Below are 16072 nucleotides of genomic sequence, written 5' to 3'. Positions count from 1 at the left end.
TGCTCCAAGTGTTACTGTGGAACTACATGATGTAAAGAAAGATGTTAACATTGATGGGGTTGACATACCAGACTCCAAGCTAACAATGTCAGTAGAAGGATGTGCAGTTGACATACAAAAACCAAGTGTTGACATTGAAGGCCCATCTATAGATGTTGATCTGAAGAGTAAAGGAACAATGGAGGTCAAAGATCCAAAAGTTGAGGTCAAAGGCTCCCCCACAAAATTCAAAATGCCAACTATGAAATTCCCTAAGTTTGGATTGGATGCTCCAAGTGTCACTGTGGACCTAGCGGATGTAAAAAAGGATGTCAGCATTGATGGGGTTGACATACCAGACTCCAAGCTAACTATGTCAGTAGAAGGACATGCAGTTGACATAGAAAAAACAAGTGTTGACATTAAAGGTGCATCTATAGATGTAGACCTAAAGAGTAAAGGAGTTGAACTTGAGGGTCAAGGAAGTAGGTTTAAAATGCCAAGTTTTGGAATCTCACTGCCCAAAGTAAAAGGGCCAGAAATTGATATAAATGTGCCAAAGACAGACATAGATGTCACATTACCAGAGACCAAAGCAGAGTTTGAACTACCTGTTCCTGATGTTGAAGTAAAGGAGCCTTCTGGAAGAACTGTGATACCAGAGGGAATACCTAAAGACATTGACGTGAACTTGAAGAAGCGGAAGATATTCCCTGGATTTGGGCTGTCAAAGCCAGATGTCAAAGCACCTGGAGTTGATGTCAGTCTTCCAGAAATTGATATTTCTCTACCAGAGGGAAAGATGGAGGTCAAAGAGCCGAAAGTTGAAATCAAAGCACCAAAAAGTGAAGTTGAGTTCAAAGGATCCCCCACAAAATTTAAAATGCCAACAATTAAACTCCCCAAATTTAGACTGGATGCTTCAAGTGGCAGTGTGGAACTACCTGATGTAAAGAAAGATGTCAACATTGATGGGGTTGACATAACAGACCCCATGCTAACTATGTCAGTAGAGGGACCTGCAGTTGACATACAAAAACCAAGTTTTGACATTGAAGCCCCATCTACAAATGTTGACCTGAAGAGTAAAGGAGTTGAACTTGAGGGACAAGGAAGTAGGTTTAAATTGCCAAGCTTTGGAATCTCACTTCCCAAAGTAAAAGGGCCAGAAATGGCAGTAGGTGTGTCAAAGACAGACATAGATGTCACATTACCAGAAGCCAAAGCAGAGATTCAACTACCAGTTCCTGATATTAAAGCCAAGGAGCATTCTTGGGGAACTACACTACCAGAGGTAGAAGCTCCAGATGTCGATGTGAAAGTAAATAAGCAGAGGTTTTCATTCCCTAAATTTGGATTTTCAAAACCAGACCTTAAAGCCCCTGAAGTTGATGTCAGTCTTCCAGAGATGGATATGACTCTACCAGAGGGAAAGATAGAGGTCAAAGAACCAGATGTGGGAGTGAAAATACCAAAGAGTGAAGTTAAGGTCAAAGGCTCCCCGACACGATTCAAAATGCCAACTATGAAATTCCCTAAGTTTGGACTGGATGCTCCAAGTGTCACTGTGGAACTACCTGAAGTAAAAAAGGATGTCAACATTGATTCGGTTGATATACCAGAGTCCAAGCTAGCAATGTCAGTAGAAGGACCTGCAGTTGACATACACTTAGAAAAACCAAGTGTTGACATTAAAGGCCCATCTATAGATGCTGACCTGAAGAGTAAAGGAGTTGAATTTGAGGGACAAGGACGTAAGTTTAAAATGCCCAGCTTTGGGATCTCACTCCCCAAAGTAAAAGGGCCTGGAATGGATGCTAATGTGTCAAAGACAGAGATAGATGTCACATTGCCAGAGGTGAGAGCAGAGGTTCAACTCCCTGAGATTGAAGTCAAAACTATTTCTGGAGGTGCTTCAATACCAGAGGGAGCACTTAAAGACAATGCAAAATTGAAGAAGCAGAAGATATTCCCTGGATTTGGGCTGTCAAAACCAGATATCAAAGCACCTGGAGTTGATGTCAGTCTTCCAGAGATGGATATTTCTATACCAGAGGGAAAGGTGGAGGTCAAAGAGCCGAAAGTTGAAATCAAAGCACCAAAAAGTGAAGTTGATGTCAAAGGATCCCCCACAAAATTTAAAATGCCAACAATTAAACTCCCCAAATTTGGACTGGATGCTTCAAGTGGAAGTGTGGAACTACCTGATATAAAGAAAGATGTCAACATTGATGGGGTTGACATAACAGACCCCATGCTAACTATGTCAGTAGAGGGACCTGCAGTTGACATACAAAAACCAAGTGTTGACATTGAAGCCCCATCTACAAATGTTGACCTGAAGAGTAAAGGAGTTGAACTTGAGGGACAAAGAAGTAGCTTTAAACTGCCAAGCTTTGGAATCTCACTTCCCAAAGTAAAGGGGCCAGAAATGGCAGTAGGTGTGTCAAAGATAGACATAGATGTCACATTACCAGAAGCCAAAGCAGAGATTCAACTACTAGTTCCTGATATTAAAGCCAAAGAGCATTCTTGGGGAACTACACTACCAGAGGTAGAAGCTCCAGATGTCGATGTGAAAGTAAATAAGCAGAGGTTTCCATTCCCTAAATTTGGATTTTCAAAACCGGATCTTAAAGCCCCTGAAGTTGATGTCAGTCTTCCAGAGATGGATATGACTCTACCAGAGGAAAAGATAGAGGTCAAAGAACCAGATGTGGGAGTGAAAATACCAAAGAGTGAAGTTGAGGACAAAGGCACCCCTACACGATTCAAAATGCCAACTATGAAATTCCCTAAGTTTGGATTGGATGCTCCAAGTGTCACTGTGGAACTACCTGAAGTAAAAAAGGATGTCAATATTGATTCAGTTGATATACCAGAGTCCAAGCTAACAATGTCAGTAGAAGGACCTGCAGTTGACATACACTTAGAAAAACCAAGTGTTGACATTAAAGGCCCATCTATAGATGTTGACCTGAAGAGTAAAGGAGTTGAATTTGAGGGACAAGGAAGTAGGTTTAAAATGCCAAGCTTTGGAATTTCACTCCCCAAAGTAAAAGGGCCAGAAATGGATGTTAATGTGTCAAAGACAGAGATAGATGTCACATTACCAGGAGCCAAAGCAGAAGGCCAAGTACCAGATATTAAACTTAAAGAGCCTTCTGGTGGTATTGCAATGCCAGAGGCCGCAGCTCTAGATGTTGATGTGAAAGTTAGTAAGCGGAGGATATCATTCCCAAGATTTGGATTTTCAAAATCAGACGTTAAAGCCCCTGAAGTTGATGTCAGTGTTCCAGAGATGGAAATTACTCTGCCAGAGGGAAAGGTGGCGATCAAAGAGCCGGAAATGGAAATTAAAGGTCCAGACATTCAAATTGAAGTGAAAGATGTTGTGGGTTCACCCACAAAATTCAAAATGCCAACACTGAAATTCCCTAAATTTGGAGCAGCAACTCCAAATGTCAGTGTAGAAGTACCTGATGTGGAGACGGGGGTCAACATTGATGGAACTAACGTATCAGGACCAAACCTAAAAATATCAGTTGAAAAACCTGCAGTTGATATACAAGAACCTAGTATTGACATTGAAAGTCCAACTATAGATTTGGATATGAAGAGCAAAGGAATTGAACTTGAAGGACAAGGAGGCAGGTTTAAGTTGCCAAGGTTTGGAATAACACTGCCTACAGTAAAAGGTCCTGAGATTGATGTAGATATCTCAAAGGAAAACATAGATGTGGCATTACCAGAAGCAAAAGCAGAGGTCCAACTACCTGATGTCGATGTCAAAGTGCCCTCTCTAGGTGCTGCAATACCAGATGTATCAGCTCCAGATGTTGATCTGAAAGTAAATAAGCGGAAATTTTCATTCCCTAAATTTGGATTTTCAAAACCAGATGTTAAAGCCCCTGAGGTTGATGTCAGTCTTCCAGAGGTGGATATGACTCTATCAGAGGGAAAGATGGAGGTCAAAGAACCAGAAGTGGAAGTGAAGATACCAGAAAGTGAAGTTGAAGTCAAAGGCTCCCCCTCGAGATTCAAAATGCCAACTATGAAATTCCCTAAGTTTGGATTGGATGCTCCAAGTATCACTGTGGAGGTACCTGATGTAAAAAAGGATGTTAACATTGATGGGGTTGACATACCAGAGTCCGAGCCAACAATTTCAGTAGAAGGACCTGCAGTTGACATAGAAAAACCAAGTGTTGACATTGAAGGCCCATCTATAGATGTTGATCTGAAGAGTAAAGGAATTGAACTTGAGGGACAAGGAAGAAGGTTTAAAATGCCAAGCTTTGGAATCTCACTTCCTAAAGTAAAAGGGCCAGATATTGATGTGAATGTGTCAAAGAAAGACATAGATGTCACATTACCAGGAGCCAAAACAGAGGTCCAGCTACCTGTTATTAAACTTAAAGAGCCTTCTGTGAATGTTGCAATGCCAGAGACAGCAGCTCCAGATGTTGATATGAAAGTTAGTAAGCGGAAGATATCATTCCCAAGGTTTGGATTTTCAAAACCAGATGTTAAAGCCCCTGAAGTTGATGTCAGTGTCCAAGAGATGGAAATTACTCTGCCAGAGGGAAAGGTGGCGATCAAAGAGCCGGAATTGGAAATTAAAGGTCCAGACATTCAAGTTGAAGTGAAAGATGTTGTGGGCTCACCCACAAAATTCAAAATGCCAACACTGAAATTCCCAAAATTTGGAGCAGCAACTCCAAATGTCAGTGTAGAAGTACCTGATGTGGAGACAGAGGTCAACGTTGATGGAGCTAACATATCAGGACCAAACCTAAAAATATCAGCTGAAAAACCTGCAGTTGACATAAAAAAAAATAGTATTGACATTGAAGGTCCAACTATAGATGTGGATATGAAGAGCAAAGGAATTGAACTTGAAGGACAAGGTAGCAGGTTTAAGATGCCAAAGTTTGGAATGACACTGCCTACAGTAAAAGGTCCTGAGATTGATGTAAATGTCTCAAAGGCAAACATAGATGTGACATTACCAGAAGCAAAAGCAGAGGTCCAACTACCTGATGTTGACATCAAAGAGCCTTCTGGAGATGCTGTATTACCAGATGTAGCAGCTCCAGATGTTGATCTGAAAGTAAATAAGCGGAAGTTTTCATTCCCTAAATTTGGATTTTCTAAACCAGATGTTAAAGCCCCTGAGGTTGATGTCAGTCTTCCAGAGGTGGATATGACTCTACCAGAGGGAAAGATGGAGGTCAAAGAACCAGAAGTGGAAGTGAAAATACCAGAAAGTGAAGTTGAAGTCAAAGGTGCCCCCTCAAGATTCAAAGTGCCAACTATGAAATTCCCTAAGTTTGGATTGGATGCTCCAAGTGTCACTGTGGAACTACCTGATGTAAAAAAGGATGTTAACATTGATGGGGTTGACATACCAGAGTCCAAGCTAACAATGTCAGTAGAAGGACAAGCAGTTGACATAGAAAAACCAAGTGTTGACATTGAAGGCCCATCAATAGATGTTGACCTGAAGAGTAAAGGAGTTGGACTTGAGTGGCAAGGAAGTAGGTTTAAAATGCCAAGCTTTGGAATCTCACTTCCTAAAGTAAAAGGGTCAGACACTGATGTGAATGTGTCAAAGACAGATGTAGATATCACATTACCAGGAGCGAAAGCAGAGATCCAACTACCTGATGTAAAACTCAAAGAGCCTTCTGGGGGCGTTGCAGTGCCAGAGGCTGCAGCTCATGATGTTGATGTAAAAGTTAGTAAGCGGAAGATATCATTCCCAAGATTTGGATTTTCAAAACCAGACGTTAAAGCCTCTGAAGTTGATGTCAGTGTTCCAGAGATGGAAATTACTCTGTCAGAGGGAAAGGTGGGGATCAAAGAGCCAGAAGTGGAAATTAAAGGTCCAGACATTCAAGTTGAAGTGAAAGATGTTGTGGGCTCCCCCACAAAATTTAAAATGCCAACACTGAAATTCCCTAAATTTGGAGCAGCAACTCCAAATGTTAGTATAGAAGTACCTGATGTGGAGACAGAGGTCAACGTTGATGGAGCTAACGTATCAGGACCAAACCTAAAAATATCAGCAGAAAAACCTGAAGTTGTTATACAAGAATCTAGCATTGACATTGAAGGTCCAACTATAGATGTGGATATGAAGGGCAAAGGAATTGAACTTGAGGGACAAGGTGGCAGGTTTAAGCTGCCAACGTATGGAATAACGCTACCTACAGTAAAATGTCCTGAGATTGATGTAAATGTCTCAAAGACAAATATAGATGTGACATTACCAGAAGTAAAAGCAGAGGTCCAACTACCTGATGTCGATGTAAACGTGGCCTCTGGAGGTGCTGTAATACCAGATGTAGCAGCTCCAGGTGTTGATCTGAAAGTAAATAAGCGGAAGTTTTCATTCCCTAAATTTGGATTTTCCAAACCAGATGTTAAAGCCCCTGATGTTGATGTCAGTCTTCCAGAGTTGGATACAACTCTACCAGAGGGAAAGATGGAAGTCAAAGAACCAAAAGTGGAAGTGAAAATACCAGAAAGTGAAGTTGAAGTCAAAGGCTCTCCTTCAAGATTCAAAATGCCAACTATGAAATTCCCTAAGTTTGGATTGGATGCTCCAAGTGTCACTGTGGAACTACCTGATGTAAAAAAAGATGTCAACATTGATGGGGTTGACATACCAGAGTCCAAGCTAACAATGTCAGTAGAAGGACCTGCAGTTGACATAGAAAAACCAAGCATTGACATTAAAGGCCCATCTATAGATGTTGACCTGAAGAGTAAAAGAGTTGAACTTGAGGGGCAAGGAAGTAGGTTTAAAATGCCAAGCTTTGGAATCTCACTTCCTAAAGTAAAAGGGCCAGACATTGATGGGAATGTGTCAAATAAAGACATATATGTCACATTACCAGGAGCCAAAGTAGAGATCCAACAACCTGATGTGAAATTCAGTGAGCCTTCTGGGGGTGTTGAAATGCCAGATGCAGCAGCTCCAGATGTTGATGTGAAAGTAATTAAGCGGAAGATATCTTTCCCAAGGTTTGGATTTTCAAAACCAGAGGTTAAAGCCCCTGAAGTTGATGTCAGTGTTCCAGAGATGGAAATTACTCTGTCAGAGGGAAAGGTGGCGATCAAAGAGCCAGAAGTGGAAATTAAAGTTCCAGACATTCAAGTTGAAGTGAAAGATGTTGTGGGCTCCCCCACAAAATTCAAAATGCCAACACTGAAATTCCCTAAATTTGGAGCAGCAACTCCAAATGTTAGTATAGAAGTACCCGATGTGGAGACAGAGGTCAACGTTGATGGAGCTAAAATATCAGGACCAAACCTAAAAATATCAGCTGACAAACCTGCAGTTGATATACAAGCCCCTAGTATTGACATTGAAGGTCCAACTACAGATGTGGATATGAAGAGCAAAGGAATTGAACTTGAAGGACAAGGAGGCAGGTTTAAGTTGCCAAAGTTTGGAATAACACTGCCTACAGTAAAAGGTCCTGAGATCGATGTAAATGTCTCAAAGGCAAACATAGATGTGACATTACCAGAAGCAAAAGCAGAGGTCCAACTACCTGATGTGAAATTCAGTGAGCCTTCTGTGGGTGTTGAAATGCCAGATGCAGCAGCTCCAGATGTTGATGTGAAAGTAATTAAGCGGAAGATATCTTTCCCAAGGTTTGGATTTTCAAAACCAGAGATTAAAGCCCCTGAAGTTGATGTCAGTGTTCCAGAGATGGAAATTACTCTGTCAGAGGGAAAGGTGGCGATCAAAGAGCCAGAAGTGGAAATTAAAGTTCCAGACATTCAAGTTGAAGTGAAAGATGTTGTGGGCTCCCCCACAAAATTCAAAATGCCAACACTGAAATTCCCTAAATTTGGAGCAGCAACTCCAAATGTTAGTATAGAAGTACCTGATGTGGAGACAGAGGTCAACGTTGATGGAGCTAAAATATCAGGACCAAACCTAAAAATATCAGCTGACAAACCTGCAGTTGATATACAAGAACCTAGTATTGACATTGAAGGTCCAACTACAGATGTGGATATGAAGAGCAAAGGAATTGAACTTGAAGGACAAGGAGGCAGGTTTAAGTTGCCAAAGTTTGGAATAACACTACCTACAGTAAAAGGTCCTGAGATTGATGTAAATGTCTCAAAGGCAAACATAGATGTGACATTACCAGAAACAAAAGCAGAGGTCCAACTACCTGATGTTGACATCAAAGAGCCTTCTGGTGGTGCTGCAATACCAGAGGTATCAGCTCCAGATGTTGATCTGAAAGTAAATAAGCGGAAGTTTTCATTCCCTAAATTTGGATTTTCAAAACCAGATGTTAAAGCCCCTGAGGTTGATGTCAGTCTTCCAGAGGTGGATATGACTCTACCAGAGGGAAAGATGGAGGTCAAAGAACCAGAAGTGGAAGTGAAAATATCAGAAAGTGAAGTTGAAGTCAAAGGTGCCCCCTCAAGATTCAAAATGCCAACTATGAAATTCCCTAAGTTTGGATTGGATGCTCCAAGTGTCACTGTGGAACTACCTGAAGTAAAAAAGGATGTCAACATTGATTCGGTTGATATACCAGAGTCCAAGCTAACAATGTCAGTAGAAGGATCTGCAGTTGACATAGAAAAACCAAGTGTTGACATTGAAGGCCCGTCTATAGATGTTGACCTGAAGAGTAAAGGAGTTGAAACAGAGGGGCTAGGAAGTAGGTTTAAAATGCCAAGCTTTGGAATCTCACTTCCTAAAGTAAAAGGGCCCGAACTTGGTGTTAATGAGTCAAAGGCGGACATAGATGTTACATTACCAGGAGCCAAAGCAGAGATTCAACTACCTGATATTAAACTTAAAGAGCCTTCTGGGAGTGTTGCAATGCCAGAGGTAGCAGCTCCAGATGTTGATGTGAAAGTTACTAAGCGGAAGATATCATTCCCAAGATTTGGATTTTCAAAACCAGATGTTAAAGCCCCTGAAGTTGATGTCAGTGTTCAAGAGATGGACATTTCTCTGCCAGAAGGAAAGGTGGCAATCAAAGAGCCAGAAATGGAAATGAAATGTCCAGAAAATCAAATTGAAGTGAAAGATATTGTGGGCTCCCCCACAAAATTCAAAATGCCAACACTGAAATTCCCGAAATTTGGAGCAGCAACTCCAAATGTCAGTGTAGATGTACCTGATGTAGATATGGAGGTAAACATTGATGGAGCTAACATATCAGGACCCAACCTAAAAATATCAGCTGAAACACCTGCAGTTGACATACAAAAAAATAGTTTTGGCATTGAAGGTCCAACTATAGATGTGGATATGAAGGGCAAAGGAGTTGAACTTGAGGGACAAGGTAGCAGGTTTAAGCTGCCAAAGTTTGGAACAACACTGCCTAAAGTAAAAGGTCCCGAGATTGACGTAAATGTCTCAAAGACAAACATAGATGTGACATTACCAGAAGCAAAAGCAGAAGTTCAACTACCTGATGTTGACGTCAAAGGGCCCTCTGTAGATGTCACAATACCAGATGTAGCAGCCCCAGATGTTGATGTGAAAGTAAGTAAGCAGAGGTTTTCATTCCCTAAATTTGGATTTTCAAAACCAGACGTTAAAGCCTCTGAAGTTGATGTCAGTCTTCTAGAGGTGGATATGACTCTACCAGAGGGAAAGATAGAAGTCAAAGAACCAGAATTGGAAATTAAAGTTCCAGCAAGTCAAGTGCAAATGAAAGATAGTGTTGGCTCCCCTACAAGATTCAAAATGCCAACTATGAAATTCCCTAAATTTGGAGCACCAACTCAAAATGTAGAAGTACCTGATGTTGATGTTAAAGACAGTAAAGCCTCTGAAAGTAAGATTGAGGTCACTGCAGTGCCACCTGTCGTGGAGACAAATATCAAAGCAGAGGTTCATAGGGATTATCCCGAGCTGGAAGTAGACATAGATGTGGAGACACCAACAGTGATCAAGTCTGAAACACCAAAGCAGGAGACTGACAGTAAGACTCATGGCTCTCCCAGTAAGTTCAAACTTCCAGCCTTCAACATGCCTAAGCTCAGTATTTCCAAATCCAAACCTGAGGATGAACATGAACATGACAGGGAGTCTGGACTGAAGACTGAAAATGTAGAGATTCAAGTAGAACCACAAGGAGCAAAAAAATCTACCACATTGACTTTGACATCATTTGGAGAGATGCTGAAGAGTTTTGAGGTTGAATTTGAGGTACCAACATTAGAGGAATTGGAAGAGAAGGTTGCCTCAAAGGAAGAAACATGTACCACTGTAAAAAACACTGATGCCACACCTGAGAAGGTTGATTGGTTTAAGTTCCCAAAGTTTGGAATGTCTTCTTCTTCAGAGCCCGCCAATATTTTTGAAAAACAGCCTGAGGACCAAATGAGTGAGAAGAGTCCTTCAGGTGCCACAATGGATGAGGATCAAAGCTTTACCTCCTCTGTGAGGTCTTCAGATGCCTTTGCTGATATCAGTTCTGCAGTGACAAGTGAACAAGTTGGCCTCTCCTGGGCCTCTCCAACAAAGGTAACAGTTAAATACTCTGACCACAAAGCAACTTTGGGGCATGGTGAGGTACCAGGCGATGTCATTACTTCCACAGCAAGGACGGAACTTATTTCCCTTGAACCTCACTTGCCAGAGAAAATCACCATTCAAATGTCTTCTGGAGCCTCATCTTCATCAGTAGACACCCTTAAACTTGATACTGGCAACATACATGTCATCACATCAAATATACAAGCCATACCACGGGCACAGCAAGCTGCACAACTCACTGATTTCCAGGTGCACTCTACCTTTAAAGATGCTCACAAAATACAGAGTGGAGAGAGTACGGTTATTGAGAGGCATGTTGTGCAGAAAACGCCAGGCGATGACAGAGAAACAGTTGTCATATCTCAGAGAGTTACACATGTTGTAGGGGTCGACTCTGGTGAGCCTATCTCAGATGAGACAGCCTCCTCTATCAAACGGTTAAAAGACACCGTGCACTCTGAGAAAATGAAGTTCTTTGATGAAGATGAATGATCAGTTGGTATGATAATAAATCACAACTGTGAACATATATGTTATAGAGACTATAATTGTGATCTAATCTATGATTGAGCTTTAGTACCTGTATATGCAGTCCTTATTTACTATGCTACATAGTGCACATGTACATGTTTATGTAAACTAACTGGTATAGAGATTCATGATATAGGTAAATAATGTCCGGTTCAGCCATGAATACAAATATGTAGACCATGTGAATATATTTTCCAATGAATATTGGAGAGAATCCTATCAATAATCATGAGCTTAATGCACAATCTCTGATTTATGCTCTGCATTTCATTTCAGAGCTGCGAATGAATTAAATGTGGTTACTGTAAATTTGAAAAATGTTTATATTTATTTAACATTAAAGATATATAGAGTGCATAATGTGTCGTAATAATGCAATGACAAAAATACATTATCAAGCTACTATCAAAATACAACTTGGTACATGTTAATTAAGTATTAATCAGCAAAGAATCCACTTTTTGCAGGAAATTATTGCTTGGGATGAAAAAGAAAAGAAAGAAATATGTTGATGTACTATATTTTCATTAGAATTATGTACGCATTTAATTTGCTATTGAAAAGCTAACCTACTACTCATTTGTGTCTGCCATGTGCATTTGTCACTGAATAAAGTAGGAAAATTGAATAGTCTTTGTAAATAATAGCTGATTTTAATAACTTCTTTTGAAGAGTTACTTTGATTGTGGCTCATATTTGTATCCTGTCTCCACTGATGTAATGTAGGCTACTTGCTAAAGTATACTTAATAAATATTATGAAATGTATTTGTTTTACTTTTTCTTTTGGGTCTGTGGGGACATAAAGTAATGAAGCCTATGCATTATTATCGCTAGTAGTCAGATATCGCTAGTAGTCTGATATTGTTCAGTAGGCTACTATTTCATAAATCAATGTCATATATACAACGAAGAGGTATTATCTTCAACCGTCTGGAAAGCCTTCGATAGCTTGAGAGGCTGGCCTTCATGATATTACACCACTTGAGGATAGCAGAGTTCTTCTGAACTTCAACTACGCTTATCACTTGTCAGAATCCAAAATTGTTGCATCATGTCTCAGGTCTGACGCTGAGAGGCAGTTAGTAATCACCGATAATCAACCGTTTCCCATTCACATGCATTGCCTTAGGATAGTTTACTGCAAATTGATGTACAAACTACTAATGTAGCCTATTGCATAAAAAATAAGATGCAATGACTATAGGCCTATTGGGAAGAAAACATTTCTAATTAAATGTAGCCTAGTATGATGGGGGCATGATCAAGTATCACAGTGACATGTGCGGGTTTGGTTATATTACTTTCAGGGTTCCATACTCAAATTCATTGTGCGTTAAGCTATTTGAAGAAAATATTTTAAAAATTGGGACCCCCCCTCGAAAACGAGATGATCCATAGGGGTTTATCCCGTCTCAATAAATCTCTCTCTCTCTCACACACACACACACACACACACACACACACACACACACACACACACACACACACACACACACACTCTCTCTCTCTCTCTCTCTATATATATATATATAGGCTATATATATATATATATATATACTATAGTATAGTATACTATATAATACTATATATAATATATATTATGAGTTTGCGTATAGCCTAGGCTACTTACAACGCTTGATAAAGCCAAAGATTCCTCCATCTCTCTGGCGTGTCAATCGAATGCGCGCTCTCGACCCTAATGCGAGCGGCAACTTCATTCGGTACGTAGCTCTCGTCTTCCGCTTTCCTCATATGATTCGTGAGACTGGAAAAGAATATTGATACCGGATGACTACCTCGAAGAGTTGAACGACTACAAGTAGGTAAAGCTACAATTGTTGCCACATAAGTGTTGAGGTTTAGTGGTGTCGTTTTTGGGTGTCAGAAGTTTATCCAATCGCTTGTAATTACAGGTTTGGCATAGGCTACACCAACGATGTTACTGCGAACTTATTCACACACACACACACACACACACACATACACACACACACACACACGCACACACACACACACACACACACACACACACACACACACACACACATACACACCTGACCAGACCTGGCATGACAGCAGCAACAAATATTATTACAAAAACGACTAGGCTACTATTCAAATTTCTACTACTGAGAACAGTGTGATTTTAAAAGCCATTTTTATTCCAAAGCAAAGGTGGAATAATAATATGACTAAATTAATGGTTTCTTATTTCATGAGGTGGTGAAAGAGGTTATATAAAAAGCAAACAATATCTGTAAAGCCAACTTTCATCCAGAACAAACAGGTCATTGATAAACAATAGTGTGAAAGCGTATTCTAGCCTAGATTGAATGTTCTACATCAATTGGTGTATGCCTCCTGTTCATATTTTGGGGGTTCATAAATATAATAATAATGGAATGTGTGCCCAAGGTTTCACAATCCAGTAGACCTGTGGAATCACATGTTACAAAATAACATGGGTGACTCCACAAATGAGGTTGATGCTGCTAGGGAAAGGGATGTCTGGGGCCCCCTGCTGGAGCTGCTGCCTCTGCGACCCGACCCTGGATAAGCGGATGAAGATGAAGAGAGACTCCACAAATGAGAACAAGATACATCTCCCCCTGAGCTGGGGGAGCAGGAGGTCAAGACCACTGAAATTACAGAGGGACAAGATGTGCTTTAGTAGGAATAAAGGCACCATTGTCTTGAAAATATGCCATGGCACTAATAAGGATTCTGTCCACACATCCAGGTTGAGAGTAGTCTCACAACAGAATACAGTCTCATCAGCCATACTTGCTCCATAACACACACATGAATAGGCCTACACCCAAATCAGCTCTCCTTTTTACGCACTGCCAAGTGCACTACTCAAACAATCAAAAGCTTCACATCTCGATTGCTCGTATCCATGGCAACAGCAACTTCCAGTCCAATTCAGACAGAGAGGGATAATTTATGAACTTGTACTTCTCAGTACTCGCCAGCCTGTCTGAGATTCCCAGGCGCCCTGCCTTTAAATATGAAAGTCTGCCGGGCTCAACTAACGCCGATGGTCTCTTTATGAGTGCTAGCGGTAGCTTTTGACAATCCGACACCGTCATCATGGGACTGACTGCATCCATGAATAATGAGTGTGCTTTATGTCAAACAGCCCCTGCTCATACGCATCAAACACCTTTCGGCATTTATGTCCAGCAGGTTTACATCAACATCATTCAGATCTATCAAAAAGACATTCGGTTTGTGGATGTTTGGTGCAGGCCCATGGTTTTGTAGTGCTGAGTCTATTTGCATATGACACTGCCCGTACAGGACCGTAAAGGGTGGCTTTGCTTTCCCTGTCAAAACACTCAAAGTGAAACACCATGATTGACTATCATATTTGAGGAAGTTAATGATCCATGGAGATCGGCATGTCTCAACTATGAAAGACGTTGCTAGTGTCGTCAGTGTGCCACAGCACTTTCTCATGCTTCCCTTTCAAGTATTCCTGTTCTGGCGCAATGGATTCATTCACAGTACCTATAAATAGTGGAATCTGTATTATTGATATTCATTAAACGTGTTATAGGATCTAAGCAGTCGTCTGCTAATTCAAGGCATGTTCCAGATGTGAGGAGGGATGTGTTAATTGGTTGGTATCACCTCCTTGTTCTCCGTACAATAGGATGACTGAGGTGATGAACTCTCGGGAGCCTGTCGTAGAGGACTTCGACACGCCTGGAGTGGTAGGCAAACAGGCCATACCGTTTCAGGTGTGTCCACAGTTGCTCCATCAAAGCATCCGCAATCACAGATTTGTCATTCATCATTTTTGTGAAAGTTGACCTGTTACCTTCACCTGAACCTAACCAAACCCCTCCTCCCGCTGCTGCTGCTCCCAGATTTTCCCAGATACCCACGAGAGGTATCCGAAGCTGTCTAAGAGGCTCCCGTCCATAGTAGTGGAGCCCACAGATAGTGCTGAGGTGGAGAGCGGAGAGCTCCGCTGGCCCCCAGACGACCAGAGCTCCACAGAAGCACCGGCCAAGACACAGCCAGACACACACACTCCTCCTCACCCCACACAGGACCAGAGAGCAGGTATAGGCTCACCAGGCATAACGTTCTCACAGCCCAGTTCATCATTGTTCATCACAGTTAACAGTATTCCTTTTGTTAAGGAAGTTTCTGTTTGTTTGTTTGTTTGTTTGTTTGTTTGTTTGTTTGTTTGCGTGTGTGCGTGTGTGTGTTAATGTACTATCCTGAATGACACTTCCCTCTCTATGCCTTTTCCAGATAAGAAGCTGGGTGGTGGGGAGATCAGCTACAGTCAACAGGACGTCTAGGGCAGAAGTCCAGGACTGAACACACCATCCACCCCCATGGTAGCTCTACACTGTGACTGTAGATGGTGGATAGACAGATAGACGATAGATAGATGAGCACATAAGTCGGGGGGGCTGAGAAGGTTTAAGCTGTTACATGCTCACTGCCCAAATCAAGTTCTTCAAGTGTACTCAAGTGTACTCTAGTCATGTAGTAGAAGGTTAAGCGAAGGTTCAAGCATAGATTGTTCTATTTGTCAAAGACAAATCTGTTGGACTGCAATTGCATTTACCCTGTTAGAGAAACACTTGATCTTTTTTTTTAATATATATCTATTGGTCTATTAAAATCTAATATATTACCCAAACAATGAACTGTCTATGGTTTATAATTTTAACTTGAGAAATAAAAAATGAAATAAAAAAGAACAAGCAAAAAAAATTTGAAAAAAATGGCCTGCTCACAGTCACATGATCTGTCATGTCATGCCCTGTTATTCTTTGTGCTTCACGTGATTCAGAAAACAGCCAACACCTCGTCTCTAGGTTGTTCTCAGCTATTTATTTTACAACATTCTGATTCTTAAAATCATTCTAGAATAACTAGAATTACTCTCCCTCTCTCTCTCACACACACACACACACACACACACATACACACACACACACACACACACACACACACACTGTATGGATAATAACCTGATAAAGGTCATATTGTCTTC

The 16072-nt window shown here is 41.0% G+C and overlaps 2 protein-coding genes across 2 annotated transcripts; both read left to right on the top strand.

The window, feature by feature from the left end:
• Positions 1–6559: 6559 nt before the first annotated feature.
• Positions 6560–9473, top strand: LOC311309260 (uncharacterized protein; the record flags this gene model as incomplete). The annotated part of the gene is made up of 2 exons (XM_084438443.1): positions 6560–9163; positions 9420–9473. 2 exons carry the CDS (start codon positions 6560–6562, stop codon positions 9471–9473), a joined length of 2658 nt encoding a protein of 885 aa, XP_084294569.1.
• A 257-nt stretch (positions 9474–9730) lies between these two features.
• LOC311309259 (uncharacterized protein) lies at positions 9731–11008 on the top strand (the record flags this gene model as incomplete). The annotated part of the gene is made up of 1 exon (XM_084438442.1): positions 9731–11008. The coding sequence occupies one exon, from the start codon at positions 9731–9733 to the stop codon at positions 11006–11008; it is 1278 nt and encodes a 425-aa protein (XP_084294568.1).
• Positions 11009–16072: the final 5064 nt, after the last annotated feature.

The sequence above is a fragment of the Borostomias antarcticus genome (genome assembly GCF_949987555.1).
Source record: "Borostomias antarcticus genome assembly, chromosome: 5".
Classification (NCBI taxonomy): Eukaryota; Metazoa; Chordata; class Actinopteri; order Stomiiformes; family Stomiidae; genus Borostomias; species Borostomias antarcticus.
This window is presented reverse-complemented; position numbering and strand designations above follow the sequence as displayed.